At 46.5% G+C, this 21,381-nt stretch overlaps 1 protein-coding gene across 1 annotated transcript; it reads right to left on the bottom strand.

Annotated features, from left to right (window-relative positions):
• Positions 1-1,263: 1,263 nt before the first annotated feature.
• LOC147706564 (uncharacterized) lies at positions 1,264-17,241 on the bottom strand. The gene is made up of 2 exons (XM_086933042.1): positions 17,155-17,241; positions 1,264-4,386 (listed from the first exon to the last, which is right to left on the bottom strand). Exon 2 carries the CDS (start codon positions 4,313-4,315, stop codon positions 1,352-1,354), a length of 2,964 nt encoding a protein of 987 aa, XP_086789168.1. The 5' UTR covers positions 4,316-4,386; positions 17,155-17,241; the 3' UTR covers positions 1,264-1,351.
• Between the last annotated feature and the right edge of the window lie 4,140 nt (positions 17,242-21,381).

Consider the following 21,381-nt stretch of genomic DNA (forward strand, 5'->3'; position numbering starts at 1 on the left):
AGGAAACAGATGCATTTCTCAAACATTGTGATATTAGGCATGTGACAACTTCTTTTTATGGATCTCATGAAAAGGGCACCAAGTGGAAAAATGTAACTGTGTGCTCAAGGGATATGTTGTGGAGGCACATGATCGTGGTGGAATTCGAAAAACGCTTTGAGGGGAAGGTTATGGATGTACCGTATAACTCCGCACACTAGCACAGAAATAACTCCTTTCAAGTTATTGAGGGGCAGAAATCCTGCATCCCATTTGTGTCCAGGGTGGTGTAAGGAGAGATGGAGTGGAGTTGGACAAGAGTGTGATGTATAAACTGTAGCAGAAGGAGTTAGGTGAAAACAGAATAAAACCAAAGAATGGTATGATACAATTGGAAGACTAAACCTCATGGTATTGTTGTTGAGGAATGGGTGAGAGTTCTAAAACCAGACCTCGTGAACAGAGGAGTATCAAAATTTGGAAAGACCATGAAGGTTCAAATGGTGTTTACAAACTGCGTTATCATTCAGATGGCAAAGTATGGAATGCTAGAAAGATTGCCCAATGTACCAAACCATGTGGTGACCAGAGTGTTAATGTGGATAGAAATGAAGCCGAAAGAGAGTTCGTGGTGAAGTGGAAGGACAGGAGTTTGAAGAGTGATCCAGAGGGTGATGTTGGGAATCACGGTGGAACGCCTGAAGTTGATGAAGGCTCAGTGGCGCACCGCATCAAGAGAACAAGCAGGAACTGCGCCAGGCACCAAGGAAGTATGAGGATTTTCTTAAATAAGTATTTTGTTTTCTTATATTATATTTTTAGGTTGCGTTGTACATAGGTGTTGTCTAGTTTGTTTTGATAAAAAGGGAGATGTGTTATATGCTTACACACGCATGCCTCGTAAGCGTCATGTTTATGTGTGTGCAGCACTCTGCATTGCATAGGAATGTTTCCTGTGGAATGTTGGATGCTCTTCATGTGCAGTCGCCTCTTGGTGCAATAAACTTCTTCAAAACTATCCTGGATTTGGGCATTCTTCTTTGTTACACAGGCCCTAAAGAAGACTCCATTCTTACTAGCACATTTAACCTGCCATCTCTGTTTGCTTTTTGATTTCAGAAGGTTCTAGAAGTAGGACAACAAAACTTACCAGTTTAAATATAAGGACTCTATTTTGAATGAAAAAATTCAGTTCTATGAACAATATCAAAGTGGCAGAGCACAGGCAAACTTGATCAGAATGGAGAGAGGTTTGATAACTCAAAGATAAAGGTGTACACAGCCTGGGGTTCGCAAGGCTTTATTTGCAAACAAGATGCAAAGAACTTCTTGCTTCTTCGGCCAATATCTTTCACAGTTCTCTTCAGTATCCTCACACAAATGCATTGACCTGGAGATTTTCCACCTGCACGTTCTCCACCGCAAGGCTCCCGTCCAGCGTGGCCTGGTAAATCTCAATTGTTTCTGCCAGTGGGATAGGCTCACTGGTTTCAATAATGGCTATGGTCTCTCCAAACTCATTACACATGATAGTCTGCTGGGCCTGCGGCGGAAGCTCCTTGTGCGTCTTCCGGTGACTCCTCAGGTTTGATTGGGTTTTGAAGGCCTTGCCACACTCATTGCAAGTGTGTGGCCGCTCCCCAGTGTGGATGCGCCGGTGCTCCACTAAGTGCATAGACTGAACAAAACGCTTTCCACACTCATCACACTTGTAGGGTCGCTCCCCAGTGTGCAGGCGGCGGTGCTCCCGGAGGTGGGTGGCCTGGCGGAAGGCCTTACCACACACCAGACATGGGAAGGGCCTCTCATTGGTGTGGGTACGGTAGTGAAGTTGCAAGCCAGAAGCTGCCACAAACGTCTTAGCACACACCTCACACTGGTGAGGCCGAGCTCCTGAGTGTCTCTGCTCGTGGCGCGTTAAGCCACTTTGGCTAGAAAAAGACTTGTTGCATTGTTGGCACTTGAAAGGGCGCTGACCAGCGTGCACTAGTTTGTGCAAAGTCAGGTTAGCTTGAGAGTTCATCCGCTTTCCACAAATGGAGCATTCATAGTGCATCTTCTGGCTGCAATGATGCTCCTCCAGCTTGGAGAGATGGACAAAGATGGCCCCACAGTGCTTGCAGTGATGGGGCTCCTTGCCCAGGTGGATGAAGCGATGCAACTCCAGCAGCCTCCTGCGCAGAAAAGACTTACCACATTCTTTGCACTTGAAGGGGAGCTCACCTGTATGACCGTACAGGTGAAGGGCCAGCTTGGATGCACGGGAGAAAGACAGCCCACACTCCTTGCAGGTGTAGGGGCTGCTTCCATCATGCACAATCCGGTGTTGCTGCAAGTTCGAGGACTGAGTGAAGGTCTTGTTGCAGATATCACATTTGTACGGCCGCTCACCTGTATGGATCAGGTTGTGTCGCATCAGATTGGCCAGCGAGGTAAAAGTCTTGCCACACTCTGTACACTGGAAGGGCCTCTCCCCTGTGTGAATGCGCATGTGGTTTTTTACATGCACCAGCTTTTTGAACTTTTTCCCACAGAGCTGGCACTTGTGTGTCCTCTCAAGAATATGTACAACCCTTTTATGTCGTACCATGCGGATGTGGGTGGAAAACTCCTTCTGACACTGTGGACACTTAAAACACTTCCCAGACTCCGCCTGCTGGAGATGTTCATGGGCTACACCGTTCACATGCACATTGGCAAGAGGGGGCTTCTTCAAGAGAACAGGAGTCCCCTCCACCTGGGTGGAAGATTCAAGGACTTCAGCAGCTATGCTATCAGCCAGAGTCGTGTTTCCATGATCTCGGACAGGTGGTTTTGGCATGAGCTGTACCGCTGACAGACATGGCTCCACCTCCAGTGGCTCTACATGCATTTTTAGTTTCTCTGGTGGGACACCACTCTTGCCCACATGGGTCCTCCGATGGTATAAGAACTTAGTCATGTTGCTGAAAGTCTTACCACACGTACAGTGATGCAGGGGATCTGCAGTGTGGGTTTTGCGATGCAGCATGAGCGTCATCTCTGTCCCAAAGCCTAAGCCACAGTCCACACAGAGGTACAGTGCTTCTCCACGATGTATCCTCATGTGCTGCTCCAAGGACACAGCCTTCTTGAAGACCTTGCTGCAGTTTGGGCACTCATGGGTGCCGTTGACATGTGCCTTCTGGTGTGCCTGCAGACGAGTTGCGGATGTGAACTGGCGATCACAATGTGAGCAGAAGAACTGCTCTGTGGCGTTGAACTTGCAGTGCTGCTTCAGTTCCTCCAATGAAGCAAAGTCATCTTTGCAATGATTACATTTAAAGGGACGCTTTGTTAGTCTACCTTTGTCTCCTTGGGCATCGCAGGGACTGCTTGGAAGTGCCACCCTCTGCTGCAAGTTGCAGACAAGCCCCTGTCCTCCATTCTCACTAGTAATGGTCACATTCTGTTGTCCTTCGTGAGCTGCTGATGGAGGAGTCCCTAGGAATCGGACTTCACTCTTGATGACACCAGCTGCATTACTTTCATGAAGAGCACACTCTCCGCTTTCTTTCTCCATCTCCAGGAAGTGCGTTCCCTGATGTTCCAAGAACTCCTCTGGTGTCTGGAACAACTGTGTGCATTCAGAGCACTCATAAGGGTGCATTGCCTCTGGCTCTGGGCCCTGCTCATACCTTTCCACGACAGGATTGTTCTCCTGCTTGACTTGCGCTGTGGATTGGATGTCCGCTCTCTCCTTCTGATCTTCACTTTGTAGTGCCTTATCTACAGGCACGGCCTGGGTCGTTTCACTTTGCTTATTTTGCAAGTAAATTTGAGTTGCTGCTGGTTGCGGTTCTAGCACAGCCGCTAATGTCCCACAAACATCCTTGCTCTCATACATGTGGTCACCCACGACCACATTCTGCAAGTTGACAAGCCCGCTGCCCACCTGCAGGATGATGTTCTGTGAAACATCTTTTGTGTGAGCTCTCTGGTGAGCGAGCCACACCTCCGGTGATGTGAAGAGTGCTTTACATTCACAGCATTGGTAATGGATCTGGCTGCCGAGGGTACTGTGAGACTCTGTCCGATTGCTGTGCTGGGTGCTCACCCTTGTGTGGGACTCTTGATGCTGCAGCAGGTCATTGGGGGACAGCACAAACTCCCCACACTCTAGGCACTGGTAGTGGTTCTGTGTGGTCACGCCCTGGAGCTGGTCACTGCCTGCACTGGGAGCCTCTGCTTCGGCTTCATTGTCTCCCATGTGGTCCTGCTGGTGCACAAGGACTTCTGCCAGAGTGTTGTAGAGCGAACCACACTCGGAGCACATGTACTGATGCAAAAAGAGGGGGTCCTGCGTCTCCTCTGCCATGACTGCTCTGCTCTTCGCTGCATGCCCTCAAAGGATGGCGACACTCACAGCCAGTCAAACGGCATGGATTCCTGGCAGAGAAAAAGACAAGTCACATTAGTAAAAGGAAATCACTCTCCAAACATGCTAAGGCTGGAAAAACATGTTAAAGACTAAGGGCCTGATTTAGATCTTGGCGGACCGGTTCCTCCGTCACAACGGTGACAGATATCCCGTCCGCCCAAATACAAATCCAATAGGATATAATGGAGTTTATATTTCAGCGGACGGGATATTCATCACCGTTAGGACCAAGTAACCCGTCCGCCAAGATCTAAATCAGCTCCTAAGAGATTCCGGACTTGTTTCCTCAGAGCATGGGCTATGTGCCAAAGAGGTTTATGCCACACTCCCAAACGGGCCCTCGAATACTCCCCAAACATATTGAGCTGTTCTGCAGCAAACTCTGCCCGCAGTTCAACGAATGATGCAGAGCAGCAAATGCCCACTTTATCAAAACCTATGAGTGTCTGAGTCCCAAAGCGCCCAGACGCTGGTGTAGGGCACACAGAACACTCCGAGCCTGTCTCAAAAGAATAGTTATGAAAACTGGTAAGGCTGTAGAGTGTTCGGAGTATTTTAGTTAGCTTTATACTATCAATCTGGCAATGTCACACTAAAGACTGTGTCACTTCAAATAATGTTTAAGTACAACCTAACAAAAATAATCAGGAGGACAGTTGAAGGTCTAGACGAGTCACAGAGATACTCTGAAAACAGTCGATGTTAAAAGCAGTTCGGGCCTCCATCCTTCTTCTGTAGGTGTGGTGGACTAAAGTTTATGCTGTCTATACAGCACAACTTAATGCTAAGAAGTACTGTTTACACAAGTATTACATCTTTCCACAAAGTTCTCCTTACATGATGGTCTCAGTTCTCAGTCTAGGAGTAGGATGTCTTCCCACTTTCACCAGCCTCTTCACATCTGGATGTCTCCTATAAGTGTCCAAATGCCACCAGTATCTTAACCTTGGAGCATCATCCATGAGGCGAGGGCAGGATACACCTTAGCGTGTGTAGACCACCCAGCCTATACTACACTGGTCCTGAAGAAAACCTCTATAGTCACACGAAGGTTGAAACATGTAGACCTATCCTTTTAACTCTTCTTACGTCTAATTTTTGACACCACAGCCTACCTAACAAGGCAAAGGTGCCACATGTAAATATATTTGTGTATATATATATTAATATATATATATATTTGTACTGGTTGTCCAACCACTCCAGAATAAAGTCTTTGAGTGGGTAGTGTTGATATATATATATATTTGTACTGGTTGTCCAACCACTCCAGAATAAAGTCTTTGAGTGGGTAGTGTTGAGACAACTAATCACATTTTCTTACTCATATCACATATAAACAAAAATAACCAGCTCCACTGTAATCAGGTGTCGCAGCACACCTGGATGGCATTCGGCTATCCGGGTGGGACCCCGATGATGAAGCATGTCACTCGGGTCTTCTAAGGACAAAGGATTGTCCCAGATTGGGTCGCAGGGCTTGCACCTCAATACTGTACTAATTGTACAGGTTCTTAGTACCCTCAGTGGTTACTCCTTCATTTGTTTAATTATCTCCTTTAAGTCTTCATCTCTCACCAGTTTCTTTATATCAAGGCATCACCTACGAGTGCCCACCCACCACTAGTCTTTTCATGTCCAAGTTCTACTTTTATGTTGTCACCTACCACCACGATCTTTATCTCTGGGTGTCACTTACACATGTCGCATTTTCATGTCCATGAGTTGCCTAGGAGTATCCACCTATCACAATTCTCTTCACCTTCAAACATCTCCTAAATTGCCACATACTGACAGTCTTTTCACCTTCACCCCCTGGCGATGCCTAAGAAGGTCCACTTACCACCAGTCTCGTCACTGTTGGGTTTCGCCTTTGCGTGTTCAGCTTACACCAGTCTCATCACGTCCAGGCGTCACTTATGAGCACCCACGTCCGCTCGCTGTCTATGACTATCCACCTACCAGTCTCTTCACCTCTGGGCATTACAGAGTGTGCACCTACAACCAGTCTTTTCACACCCAGCTTTACAACACTGTTTTTACTCAGTGCGGCATCTTAACTGCAACGGATACGCCCAGATGTGGGTGCCGTGCTCATTATGCCAAAGGACTCTAACTGACGAAGCCTAAATAGGCTGAAACAGCTCTGGGGTCGCTTGAGTTCCGATTCAGAGGAGACCTTGCCTGGCAGTTCATGCAAGATTGTTCTTACTAAAACAGGACTAAGGCTGATTCTCGCCAGGCTGGATCTAGCCTAAGGTGGCATGGTGGGCCAAGAAAATATGGACTGGATAGTGGACAAGAGTAACTACCAATTGTAAATCTCTGCCAATGCAGGGACATATACTTGGAGGTAAATTTCTTGACTTTACGAATGGGGCCACTCATTTATTTTCCTGGTGTAAAAAAAGCATGAATTTTGCTGTGTGAAATTGGAAGTCTTCAGGTACCATTTAGTGCTGCGCCCAGCCACACAATGGGGTATCGTTTTTAAGGGGAGACATGTGGAAACACAGAATAGTAGCAAATTTTTCATTACCAGTTGGACTTCTCTGTATTTCTGCTTCAAAATATAAGCCAGTGTGCAAGAAAGAAGACATTTTGCAAAATGTCCTCGGAATCACATGACCACGTGGGTAAACCCAAATGCAGAGGTGTAAAAAAAACACTGTTACTAAGCTCAGTACCATGTATACATTAAAAAAAATAAAAGCTTTCCTTCATTACCATGTTGCATTCATTATATTTTAACATATGAACTGTTGAATGGTTGGAAAACAGTGAAAAACTATAAGCTGCAGCTTAGTTATTCCATCTGGGTATTACTTATTTTTGGACCAACTGCAAACCTTAGATACCCCCACAACACAAAGACGTAACAGTATATTGCTTTTGTAAACCTGTTATCGTGCCTAAAATCAGATGAAAAAGTTAGCACCAATTGCTACTTATTTTCATAATTATTTTAATTTAAAAAAATAGTTTATTTGGGATAACTTTGAGTTAACTACAAAAATGACCCCTTGCTGAATTCAGAATGTTGTCTGCTTTTCGGAAATATATACTTTTCCAAAATAACTCATGGGCCTCAGACCTGTTTCCACCACAAACACTGCAAGTAAGTTGAAACCATGAAAATTAGGGGGAATAAATACATATAGAAAATTGAACAAATGGTGGTCATTTTTTTATTCCGTTCAAAAAAAGATGGGAGCGACCCCACACCCAAGGGTAGGGGTACCACAGGTAAGTAAAAAGAGCAGATTTCTCTTGGGAATAGTCTAACTACACTGAAATCAGAAGTATTTACCAATATAGACCATTCAGACTTATTTACCATACACATTCATCCAAAAACCTGTAGCATCACCAGTCACAAAGAAAAAGGACCAGCCGGGACCCTATTAGTCAATTGTGTAATACAATACTTCAAGACGGCTAGTATTCCAGAAGGGCAAGTAAGTTTTATTAAAATTACATGTGACTTACAAAGTAGTTAAAAATCTCTTGTGGTCAGTTCCACAATGTACACAATAGATAAAAATATGAATGTACTAACAATGAGAAAGAAATATATAAAAGCGAGAGACAACAAACAACAGTGCATAGTCATACAAACATCCTAAATTAGTTACTCCACATGGAATTCATTATATTATTTCATTGGTGTTCATAAATCATATCCTCTATTGGACAACCAGTGAGATCCTTAGATGTAACACAATGTGAAGCTACGATGCGTCAACACGTTTCTGTGGCACTTTTTTTAATTCAAGCCACCTTCTTCAGGACAAAAAAACATAAAGCGCGATCTCCAATTAAAAACCATGAAAACATCCTCTTAATATTTCCGTGGTGACGCAGAGATTTTTGGATATCAATTAAAAGTAGCGGGGCTCCTTAGGGCTCCAAGCGCTTGTGAGTACAATCTCGGTAACTTGGGAGTTGTCCTCCAATTGAGGGTTGCCGATGAATCAAATTGCCAGTATCTTCTCTATTGCCTATAGTTAATGTGGCGGTCCTTTACGGAATACGTTATCTGTTTGCTACATGAATATATACAGTGCAGCTCATATGTGTGGATTCCCCATAGACGTCCACTCTTTTGTCTGAGATGTAGGGTAGATTATTTTATAGTCTCCTTCCAGGCCGCAGTGCGTATAGGCGTAGGTAATTTTTTTATTGCTTGTTCCTGAAACTTGGGCAGATGGTGATCGTAGCACAACAAACCTTTCATTGATGCCATTTTTTGCAACAACAAAAATGTGTTCTCTTTCACAGCATTGTTTCTCCATTTCTCCTTAAAAAAAACATTAGCCACTTTTTAGGTCTCGGCTAGTAACGCACTGAAAGAACTATAGTCAGCGTCTCAGCAGTCTGAGAACGCCGAAGTGAGACAAGACCTGGCCGCGCGCAGCGTTTCCCCATAGGATAACGTTGTGCGCGCGGCCAGGTCTTGTCTGTACAGCATTGCATTGCAGACCGGATCGCGCCGCGCGCCTCTCTGGAATGCAGGGGGAGTCTCCAGAGGGGCGCGCGGCGCTGTTCACGAGGCGCGCGGTGCTCATAAACAAGCTGGCTGCCTCTTCTCTCACCCGCCCTCCCACCTTCAGCCTCTCCCTCTTCAGTTGTTAACTCCTCCTTGTTTAAAAGAGCTGCTAGTTTTTGCGATACATTTACAGCCCGGCCCCACACCCTGGTAGGAGCACACCACACTTTAGTTTTGTCAATAGTCTTTAAATCAAAACAACACATCAACTAGTTGTTGTTTGTCAGCATTAGCTCAGCAGGTCGTGTAAACTTAAAGATCTGCTTAAAAGGTGCATGTCTACACGTTTGACTAACCGAGGCGGAAGACAATGCTATATTTACATTTTAATTTCAATTGTTATGGAGTGCGGCTGTGATGCAAAATGGGCAGATTTACAAGCCCCTTGCGCCACTTTTGCGTCACTTTTCCCATGTTAAAAGTGACGCGAAAGTGGCGCAAGGGGCTTGTAAATCTGCCCCTCTGTCCGAATATTTCACCGGAGTGAAGGAAAGCGCCTTGGTCATATATGCGGACTGCTCGCATATAAGCGCTATGACGCAGCGCTGTTGATCAGAGGTAGAAGGGGTATAGTGGCGCCGACGTCCGGGCAGCCGCTACTAGTGACATCAGCTTATTTTCTGTTCCATGGAGAAAAGGACGCTCTGTTCAAAGAACAGACAGAATATTGCTTCCATGAGAGGTGCCGAGGGTCCAGTAGTAGCTCCAAGAAGGCGGGCAAAGAATCACTCACCGCCTCTTGCAGGTCAAAGCACAAGCTCTGAAATGCAACTGGAGGATACATGTGGAGGCGCCGCGAAGGATCTCGGTTGGAGCTGCATTAGACCCCCCCCACACACATACACACAGAGACACACACCCGACACACACGCGCGTTCTTGAAACCAAGTGCAATGTTTCCTCGCCAGTGGCATCAGTGATGCCAAGCAGTTCCACGTGTCATGGTGTCCTGTGTGCGGTGAGGTGCCAGGCGCTTGGAGTTGGCATCTGCCGTGCATTGAGCTCTGATGCGTTCACCCCTCCCCCAAATAACACCAGGCATTCCCAGGAGCCAAACGCCAGCTGGGAGAGAGGTACCACCGACAGCTGCCCCTGTAATATGGCCCAAAAGGTGACCGTTGAAGTACTTTTATGCACTGGGATGGTTTCCAATTTTTAACCCACAAAATGACCCCGGGGACTCAATCCCCCATCTTGTCGGTTGGCACAGACATTTGCCACAATATCTAGTGCACCACTGATAGCCACGCCGATCCCCTCGGTCTTCCGACTGAAATTCAATGTATATATCTATATGTTTCAGTAACAGAGACATTTATTTGCCAAATAGCCATAAGCTGGCCTCCCGAGAGCTCCGGGCACAGGTATCTTCAGACAGTAGATCACATATGGAGGCTCAGAAAGAAAGACGTCAGCGAGAGCAGGTGTTTTTGAGTGTTTACGCACAAAGCCACGCCAGGCCGCTATGCCCAGTGCTCATCCCTCCCCCTATAAGCCCTTGCCCCGAGAAGACGGAGACCCGGCACACTGCGCACTGCTTTCCTTTGGAAACCCTCCCAGCTTTGCTTTAGATGTACGCACACAGCTGCTTGGAAGGGGGGGGGATGGGGCACCCCTGTATGTGGACAGCACGCCTTCAGTGCCATCCCAGCATGATGATGCGTGGTGCTTACGCAGCGGAATAAACCTGGTTTCTTACACTCATTAACACGGTGATCCCTCACTCCCTCCCTATTTTGAGTTGTGGTTTACACGGCCCTCACGAGCTCTTAAATTTCTCTTACATGCCTGAGAGGCCCGCGTTACTCGAGAGCCAAGAGGAAATACGAAGAAAAGACGCCTGTGACGGTTAACAGCGTGTGTGTGTGTGTGTGGCTCTGTCTGTGTGTGTGGCTCTGTCTGTGTGTGGCTCTGTCTGTGTGGGTGCGTGTGGCTCTGTCTGTGTGTGTGTGTGTGTGTGGCTCTGTCTGTGTGTGTGTGTGTGTGGCTCTGTCTGTGTAGGTGCGTGTGGCTCTGTCCGTGTGGGTGCGTGTGGCTCTGTCTGTGTGGGTGCGTGTGGCTCTGTCTGTGTGGGTGCGTGTGGCTGTGTGTGTGGCTCTGTCTGTGTGGGTGCGTGTGGCTCTGTTTGTGGGTGTGTGGCTCTGTCTGTGTGTGCGTGTGGCTCTGTCTGTGTGTGTCTGTGGCTCTGTGTGTGTGTGTGTGTTGGGCTCGGTGTGGGTGGCTCTGTGTGTGTGTGGGTGACTGTGTGTGTGTAGGGGGCTCTGTGTGGGTGGCTCTGTGTGGGTGGCTCTGTGTGTGTGTGGGTGGCTCCGTGTGGGTGGCTCAGTGTGTGTGTGTGGGTGGCTCTGTGTGGGTGGCTCAGTGTGTGTGTGTGGGTGGCTCAGTGTGTGTGTGGGTGGGTGGCTCGGTGTGGGTGGCTCTGTGTGGGTGGCTGTGTGGGTGGTTCTGTGTGGGTGGTTCTGTGTGGGTGGTTCTGTGTGGGTGGTTCTGTGTGTGTGGCTCTGTGTGTGTGTGGGTGGCTCTGTGTGGGTGGCTCAGAGTGGGTGGCTCAGAGTGGGTGGCTCAGAGTGGGTGGCTCAGAGTGGGTGGCTCAGTGTGAGTGGCTCAGTGTGTGTGTGTGGCTCTGTGTGGGTGGCTCAGTGTGTGTGGGTGGCTCTATGTGAATGACTGTGTGTGGGGCTCTGTGTGTGGGGCTCCGTATGGGGCTCCGTGTGGATGGCTCTGTGTGGGTGGCTCTGTGTGTGGGTGCAAATGCAATAGGTCTCACGTTTGCGAGCGATTAAGCTATTGGCATTGTAAATGACAATGCCATTTATTTTTGTTTTAAAAACAAAAACATAAATAAAAATAATGTCATGAGCAATGCCAATAGCTCTAACTTTAACAATGCCGAGACCATTGCATTGTAAATGCTTGTTGGTTATTATCTCAGTTCCTTCCAGGGGAATCACAAACCCTGAATACTTTTAGGATTCATAGGACGTTATGAAAAGGGGACAAATATGTGGCGTGGATCCCTCAAGTGGAAAGTAGTTAACGTTTAAATACGAATTACCCCAAACATCAATAGAAGGGCTTAGCACTGGAAGGGTGGGGGAGAGGGCTTAGTAGTCAAGTAGTTATACAGCTTTATTAAATGATTCTTCAGGAGGTATGATATTTATTTATTTATTTTTATTTCTAAAGCGCAATACTTATCCCCCAATGGAATATCACGGCGCTAAGTAGTTGCCTCAACTAACAACTGAGCGAATACATCGAAAAAGGGGACTCATATCATCCATTAGCCTGGAAAAAGACAGGTTTTCAACTTCCTTCTAAATTTGGTATGATCTCCAAAGGTAAGGAATTCCAATGAGCAGCCGCTAAGTACGAGAAAGATCGGCCACCCGGTCTAACTTTCCTCATACGCTTGGTTTTCACTAGGGGCATATTACGTGTTCATAAACTCCTCCCTGGCCTGAGGACTATCCGGGCCTTCATTGTGAAGAGCTTCTTGAGCAAAACATAAGAATTTGAAATTAGCTCACTTCTGCATAGGCAACCAATGCAAAGAGTCTAAGCGCGCTGAAACAGAGCCAACCTGTCCGTCTTACATATATTCTTGGCTCCTGCGTTTTGGGTAACCTGCAATCTCGTAAAAATATTGACAATGCATTATTTGTAGGCATGGCTGGCTTAGTCCATTCTACTTGTTATGAGGGCCTAAACTATGTTTTTTCACGAGGCTGTAGGAATCTTTTTGAACATCCTTCTCAGCAACTTAAGAATGCCAAAGCATTTACCACATGTAGCCCTGACAAACTCTCACATGGAAAGCTGGTAATGACTAATGACCCCAAGGTTTTTTGCCGATTTCTTGGGCAATGGTTTCTCCCCTAATGTCTCAGGCCACCAGGAGGCATCCAAAATCAGGTGTGACCTGCCGAACCGCAGGATCTCAGTTTTCTCTGCATTTAGTTTTAAGCAGAGCTTCGTCAACCATCCTGCATCTTCGGTGAGGCAACCCCGTAAGGAGCGGAATTCATCCTCTGAAGGTCCCTGTAAAAGAGTTGTTCATTGAAAGTTTGCTTGAATGGAGGATGAAAGCAACCCTACACTAGCTGGCTAGCTGTCTGAGTGAAAGTCTGTCTTGGATTGGCCTTCTTAAGCTCCTTCTTGAAGAAACCTTAGTTGCAGGCAGACTGAGTGTGGTTTTGCATGAGTTTATGACAAACCCCAGGAAGTGCTTTTTATTTTAAATCCTTATGTAAAATGTAATCCATTTGCCAAGATAGCAACAGCAATCAATATAAATATGCTCATGTGTATGCAAGTGAATCATGTCCCGCACTTTACAGCAATACAGAACTGTGCTAACGTTTTGTTCTCAAAGGCAAAGCAATCCAGCTTCGAATCTCTGTATGGTATTCCCCATTTATTCTGTGCCCGACAAGCCCCAGGAAGTTAATGGTGCATTTAGGTGTCAGTTGTGACTTTGCCATGGCAGAATATTCCCTTCTTAAGGAGTACCATTTACCATTGCAAAAAAGACAAAGATCAATATGTTGCATCTTGCTCTCATGTATTCTGGAGCATGAGGAGACTTAGAGGCAGCTGGGGGAAATTAGTAGAGTGGTAGGCGGATGCAACAGTTGTGAATTCAGAATAAATCCAGACTCAGAAGTAAAACTAATCCGAGTGGTTCTTGATTTAATTTCTTATCGGGCCTTTCTGTAGAGCCGCAAGCTCTGTGTGGCACAATCCATTGAGGCTTACAAGTAGGGCGACCAGATTATGAGAAGCAAAATCCGGGACAGGCCAGACATAACAGTAGGACTAGTGACTGACAACGATCAAAGGACTGGCCAGATTTATACCTTGATGATTGCCAGCCATTAGGCCTACTTTTATGTCTGGCCTGTACCGGTATGTATGTATGTATGTATGTATGTATGTATGTATGTATGTATGTATGTATGTATGTATACACACACATTCTGCAAGGCAGAGTTGAAAGGCATGCTTTCCATTTCCATTGGTGCTTACAAGATCTATATTAGCTATTGTGGTTTGTAATATTCCTTGTGGGCATGTGAATGTTGCCTTGTAATAGTGTGCCTGAATATATGGCCGCAGATTTGCAGGGCTGCGTTTGTATAATATTAGCTATGGCAGGACGCAGGACCTCCACTTTGAACACCTCTAAACTCTTCCCCACTCTGTCTCACCTCTGCTGGGCACATGCAGCTGACCGCCTCCTACTGCGGGAGGCAAACAGGTGGATTGCACTGGTTGTTTCAGACTTTAGACAGATCCCCCAGTATATTGCTGCACAGATTGTAGCATTTTTGTGGCACTTTAGATTGCATTACTAAAGCTTTGGGTCAGCAATTCAATTGTTTGCCCTCTCAGGGCCACCCATGCCTCAATGGGCAGGAGACTCTCTGTAATTACATTGGTGCCCCATCAGGGCCCTGCGTAATTATATTTTTGGCCTGTCAGGGCCTCCCACAAGCCCAGGGGGTGGCAAGTCCCGTGTAATTATATTTTTAGCCCTTCAGGGCCATTTGCCGTCAGCCCTGCACAATTATATTTTTGTGCCCACTGGACCCGCCGCATGTTCAGAGGGTTGCGGACCCTGACCCAATAACATTTTGTCCCCTCAGAACTCTCTGCATAATCCTTTGGCGCTGGCCCTCTGCTAATTTAATTTTGCCCCCTCAGGGCCCGCCGCATCTTCTCACATTTTTGGGGTCCAAAGCCTACCCCCGACTCCCCCACCTTCTATTCTCCACCCGCCCCATGGGCAGCAGGACCACATAGGTCCATGCCCCCTTCCATTTCCACATCTTAAGTGCCCTGAAAGCCAGGTGAGAAAATGGAAGGGGGTGCACAGGCAGGCTGGAGGAGTCCGAGCATACTGCAAGAAGTAACTTACTAAAGGGAGTAACTTACCTCATCTTCTGTTCCGGTCTCTGAGCAGTCAACCATCTGTCCTCAGGGCTGGTGAAGGCTCAGTAAGTCCTATTCTCCAGCAGGTGGCAGCAAGATGGCATTCCAGAGAACAGCAAGGCAGGAGGTAGGCAGGCGATGAGGAATATATACAAACAAACATCTTGCCTGTCTACCTGCTGGAATATATAAATAAACACCTTGCCTGCCTACTACTGACTCTCTTTTTGTTGGCCTAGCGGTGATCACTGGGTCAATAAAAGAAGGTCGTATTTTTTTAATTTCCTGGGCACTTTTGTGAAAAGTGGCAGATTCACAAAAGAACAAATTTAGCATTTTTTTTGCAAATCACTAAATCGTGAAATCCTGCACGGTCTGTTTGGAGGAGCTGCACATGCATTTCAATACTCTTTTGTAGGATGTGTCGACATTTGTCCCAAAAACTGGGACATGTATTCAAAATTAGGAAATGGTTTGGGATGCTGGGACAGTCCTCTGAAATTTGGGATTGTCTGGGGAAAACCAGGACATCTGGTCACCCTAATTATGAGGAAATTACTGCAGATCTCAGTCTAGTAGAGGGAGCACCTTCTGTTGATTTCACTCAAGAAGCCTTTCAAGACAGTTTCTTTACCATCCATTGTTTGCAAGATACATGAGCTATGCAAGAAACCTTGAATTAATATATCAGGTTTGGGCGCACTTTCAGCCAGGAGAGTAAGGACGCCCAAAGCCTTTTCTTACGGGGGCTAAAAGACAAATTATGAATGGTCTTCAGAAATGTTACTTCAATCTGTTCATTGGGAAGGCTTTACTAGCAGCTAGCAAGCTTCAAACATGCATAATCCTCCCCTATGATCCTGACGAATGTAAAATGTCCAACCTGTTGAATAGGATATTTTTTAATTCTATTAGGAATACAGTCAAACATTATCCCATGGATGCCAATAGACTTGATTCAAGCAAGAAACACGATTTTTGAAGCGAAAAATTGTTTTATTTTAGGTGTCTGCCATCTAAAATTGCCCATTCTTCAATATAAGTCAATGGGGAAAATACATTCATCCGATTGTTTTCGAAAATCTACCACTTTCCAGTGAAACTGTAGGCAAGTGTGTTATCCCATCCGGTACTCATTAATTTTAAGGAGATCGAATTCTACCCATGAAGAGCTTCATTGATTAAATACACTGGATTATAATGTGGCTTGGGGTATAGATGATTTGCATTTCAGCAGTTAAAATGTTTTTTCAGGAACATATTAAATGAATGAAATAGTTGATACGGTGAAAAGGTACCCTATTTTCACACAGGCACTAGACAGAAGCACGAATAAATAGGACAAGCATGTGGCCAAAGGACATTGCACGAAGTAAGAAGCATCACTTAAATTCGTAGATTGTGGACGAAAGAGATTGGTGAACTGCTGTTTTGCCATTTTCCCAGTGTTCACAGGAAATATAGCTTAATGTTGGGGTTTATGGGATAACTTGGTAAATAGATGACTAGCAATAAAGGTTAAGACACCTCTTCGCCCTTAATAGAACCGAAACTATCCTTCTCAGTAGTTAGCAAATTGTAAATGTCCATACTATAGAAAAAAACGACTTTAATTCATGACATCCACATCACTGCATATGAGACTATCATAGATAGCTGCCAAATGTCTTGGGTTAATGCGTGACTAATTAGGCCAATCCCATTTTTTTTTCTTGGTATTCTGGGACTTGTAGTCGTGTTAAACCCAGGACAAGTTTCTGAATTCCAAATGGAAAAAAACACACGACGTGTCTAACTAGCCAGCATGGGTCAAAATCATGTATAGCCTGATTAATTAAAATTGTTGTAAATGTATAAGATTCAAAAGAACTACAAGGGAAACGGCAGCAATGGCTCAAAAAAAGCAGAAGGGCTCTGTACTGACGCTAGGTTCCTCAAATGCTGACCTCTCCAGCATGGCGCCCGAGTTGTCAATCTATAAATCAAGTCAGCGTTCTAGATCAATTCTACTCCGTCTCCACTGCAGAGCGCGCCAGCCTGCGCCGTGCGTCTTCAGACATAGACGAAGGACAGCTATCAAGGCGCTGCAGCTCGCGGCTGTGCCTGCAGGTGGCGCTGCGCCGCCTGCGCTCCCCTCCCCCGCAGCAGGCGCCGCTCTCATCCCGGCTCTCTCGGGCGCCTGCCCCGCTCCTCGGCGTCCGGCCCCTCCCACTGTGGTCTCTCAGGGCCGCCGAGGGACCGGTGCGAGAACACCGACCCCTCGGAGCCCCGGCCGCGCGCGCCGGACACTTACCGGCCTCCCTCCGCTCGCCGCCGCCTGGATCGGTCCACACCAGCCTCCAGGCCCGGATTGGAAGAATGTGAGCGGCCAATGCGCGGGCGGGAGCGACAGACTGGCCGTAGACCTAGAAAGTGGACTGTTTGCGCGACGCACGTCGCCATTTTGGAACGGGCAGCCTAACTGCTATAGAGCTGCGCTCTCGGAGATATACGGGGCCTATGCTGATGCTTTCGCTTTTGCTGCCATCTTGGAGCGGGGTAGACCGCGCTCCCTTATGAGGTCGGTGAGCCAGTATAGCCATTTTGGATCGGGCCCAACTCGTGCAGACTTGGGCACGGCTGGTTGGTGCTATGTATAGCGCCTAGATTCACGTCAGCCTCACCCTGGGGCACGGGCAGCGCCAAGAAGACTACCACACAGTGAAGGGCGGGCGTTATGATTGTCATCATTAAACGTTTCTCTACTGTTCAACACCTGTACCTGTTGCTCATACATGCCAACATTTCAGGAGAGCAAAGTAGGAGATTAAAAAAAAAAAAAAAATCGGGAGAATGGGTCTTTGAATCGGGTTACTGGCATGTCTGGATTTTGGAAGTGGCTGCTGTAGGATCGGACATTTGAAACGTAAATGCACGTTTTTTTCTTACCTTTCAGAAGCATGGAGCATAATGGCAGAGAGGGTGATGCAAGTGTTGGGCACTGGCCTGGCAGGCTGTTGGAAGTGCATGCATCCCCCACCCACCTGTGGCAGCCGGGCTGAAACAGCTCCGTCACCCCCCCCCCCGTACTTCGCAGGTCTTTAAAAGACTATTCCCTTGTTAATGACGCTTTGTTGTTTTTTCACCCCTTCGAGAGCCCCTGCATCGCCACTCTTTGCTGGAAGAATTAGCACTTTACACAATACCAAGCCTGTCAGCTGACACCCCTGAGGAATCAGGTTTTTGCTTGTAGGAATCGGGAGGCGGGAGACTAGCCTTCAAATCGGTAGTCTCACGCCTGAATCGGGAGAGTTGGCATGTCTGGTTGCTTTACCGCACAGTGACCCGTTCAGTCTTGTGTAACTGCAGAACATCTGTATCTCCCCAGCTGCCAGATGTAAGATGAGCACGAACTTTGGGATAGGAAAGGAGAGATACTTTGTCGAGCTCAAGCTCCTTGCAGGCAAACAATTGTAAACATAAGAGGGAGGGCTGGGGGTATTTAATTTCACATGAATTTACAGAGCAAAGATGAACTCCACCTCAGGCCATGAGAGAAAACCGGAAAGTGGTGGGGTAACCCCCATCCAGGGATGGTATATACATCCCTCTTACTCACATCACATCCTGTTTTTAGGTCTAGCACTGCATTAAGAGATGACCTTTAGATATCAGTCAGCTCTTTTGAAGCACTCGTGCTTGTGCTGGCATCCACCTTGCGGGAGCCAGCAGCGGCGCGCGTGCTAATTGAAAACAGATGGCCCTCGCCCCGCTGCTCGCTCTCGTGGATGCCAGCACAAGAATGAGTGCTTGACTAGGCTTCTTTTTTTTTTTTTTTTTGTCCTCATTACGCAACAAGTTAAAGTTAGGAGATTATTAGGGTCCCTTCTCTTGCTCCACGCTTTCGTTATATTCTCCTACGTCTAGATCTTTCCAGCGTATCAGAGAAAGGGAACCCCTTACTTCCGTATACTTGTAAGGAGAAGGATTCTTAATTCGGTCTGGGGTGAGCTAGCCGTTATGGCTACTCCTGCAAGCCTTCCTCCATTAATGTTGCGATAGCGTAATCATTGGACAATTGGTGAACTATAGACCAAACAAACAGGTACCGCAATAGAAAAACAACCAAGCATTCAATCAACCCCATGAAACTCTTCCCATATATCCCAAAATGTATATTTCTTAGAAGCCAGCCTCTATTTTTAATCTAAATTATACAGGCTTCTTTTCTTTTGTTAAAGGCTGCTTGTTGTCCCGCCTTTAAGTGAGTTTTGACTTTGGTAGCGACTGCCCCTGTCACAATTCCCCTTATTGCTAACTTTACTTCTCGTGTGTTTGCTACTCTGTTTTTATTTTTATATCAATTGGTCCTGTGTCGTTTCTTGTTGTTTGCCTGCATTTGCTTCTATGTGTACCGCTTCATCTTTCTTCACGGCCGTCACGCATACCTATCAGAGTTGGTCATCAAAGGCACTGTTTCAAATAAATAAGAAACAAAGGGGCATATGTATCAAAGGATACATTTGCGGTTCTCAAATAGCGATTTTTTTGAGAATCGCTATTTGAGAATCGCAAAACGCTATGTATGTAGGATTTGCAAATAATTTTGCGAATCCTACATATTCCTTAATGGCAAATTGCGGTTTGCAATTAAGGAATACCCCCCATTCATTCCTAAGGCTTTTTCCCATTCACAAATGGGCGGATTCTGAGAATCGGCCTGTTTGCAAATGGGAATGGGCTTCATACATATGCCCCAAAGCAACCAGTAACAATAACCTCTGCTTAGTCCAATAAGCATGTCTCGCCTCCATAAGTACACGTGTGTTTCTTAATTTCTTTTGTCTCCCCTCCCCCCAACTCCATATCTTTCCTCACTACCGGTTGTCACTGAAAAGTCAAATAAGTTTTATTTATTATTCAAGAGTTTTATATAGCGCTGGCTAGACCTGGAGGTATCAGAGCGCTTTACATGAGGTTCCACAAAAATTACAATTACAATATTACATCAGTTCCAAATTACATCAGTTGCTAGACAAACAATTGCAAGAGCGTACAAGATGAGATAATTGAAGTGTAGAGGGGAAGTAGTGGGGGGTAAGGGAGGTGAGAGTGAAGATAGGGGATGAGACAAACAGTAGAGACGAAAGGAAGTCTGTCTAAAAACCAACTGGGTAGGTGACGACCAAAGGAGGTTATCCACAGCCCATCTCCCCTATAGCTAAACCAGGTAGCTCCATTGGGCATCAGACAGAATAGGTCAGTCTCACTACATTGAGAGAGGAGAGAAGGAGAGAAATAGAAAGAGGGAGGAAGCGAGCGGAGACGACAAGGGAGATGAAAGGAAGTCTGTCAAAAAACCGACTGGGTAGGTGACGTCCAGGGAGTGAATCCCCTGCCTGTCTCCCCTATAGATAAACCAGGCAGCTCCATCGGGCGTCAGACAAAATAGCTAGATTTCAAATGACGAGGGAAAAATTCACAGATAGAACGGGGGGACTAAAGGGCCAGGACAGGTGAGGGCAAAGGTCAGAAGCAGGAAAGTGGAGAAGAGAGGAGTGGGAAGAGTAGAGTAGAGTCATTGCGAAGTCCCTTTTTGGAATTTTTTAAACATAGCCGACAAATCCGCTTTTGTGATTGCCATTGCAGTGGCTCCTACGTCATCTCGCAGCGTCGGGCGTTTGTCTGAAGGAATGAAAAATCCAAGACTTTACCCGTCTGCTTGCTCATCGTCTTCTTTGACGGCATAGGGTGTGGACCAGGCTGGCCCCTGAGTAGCTGTCTGAGATGAAAAAAAAACTGACTTTTAAAATCGCTTTTAAAATTGTTTTTCTGAAACGCTCCTACCCTCGTTAGGCAGATAAATCATTTCCATCTGTCCCCGATCCCTGGGTGCTGGGTTTAGACCGGCCCCGGGCTCGATCCAGTTTTGGCGGCCATCTTAGGTGGGGGCACATTCGCCGAGCGGTCTAGTCGCCCTATAAAAGGAGGGCTTAGTGACCAGACCGGGGATTAAGAACTACTGAGAGGCTGCTAGTCGAGCGCTCAGTTGCTGCTTTTATTTGATAAAGAATTGCACTTGATTCATCCCTTGTGTCCGATCCCCCCTGCATTTAGAACTACTTTTTAGGACGGAAAAAACGGACTTTTAAAATCGCTTTTAAAATTGTTTTTCTGAAACGCTCCTACCCTCGTTAGGCAGATAAATCATTTCCATCTGTCCCCGATCCCTGGGTGCTGGGTTTAGACCGGCCCCGGGCTCGATCCAGTTTTGGCGGCCATCTTAGGTGGGGGCACATTCGCCGAGCGGTCTAGTCGCCCTATAAAAGGAGGGCTTAGTGACCAGACCGGGGATTAAGAACTACTGAGAGGCTGCTAGTCGAGCGCTCAGTTGCTGCTTTTATTTGATAAAGAATTGCACTTGATTTATCCCTTGTGTCCGATCCCCCCTGCATTTAGAACTACTTTTTAGGACGAAAAAAACGGACTTTTAAAATCGCTTTTAAAATTGTTTTTCTGAAACGCTCCTACCCTCGTTAGG

Source organism: Lissotriton vulgaris, chromosome 7, assembly GCF_964263255.1.
Source record: "Lissotriton vulgaris chromosome 7, aLisVul1.2, whole genome shotgun sequence".
Taxonomy (NCBI): domain Eukaryota; kingdom Metazoa; phylum Chordata; class Amphibia; order Caudata; family Salamandridae; genus Lissotriton; species Lissotriton vulgaris.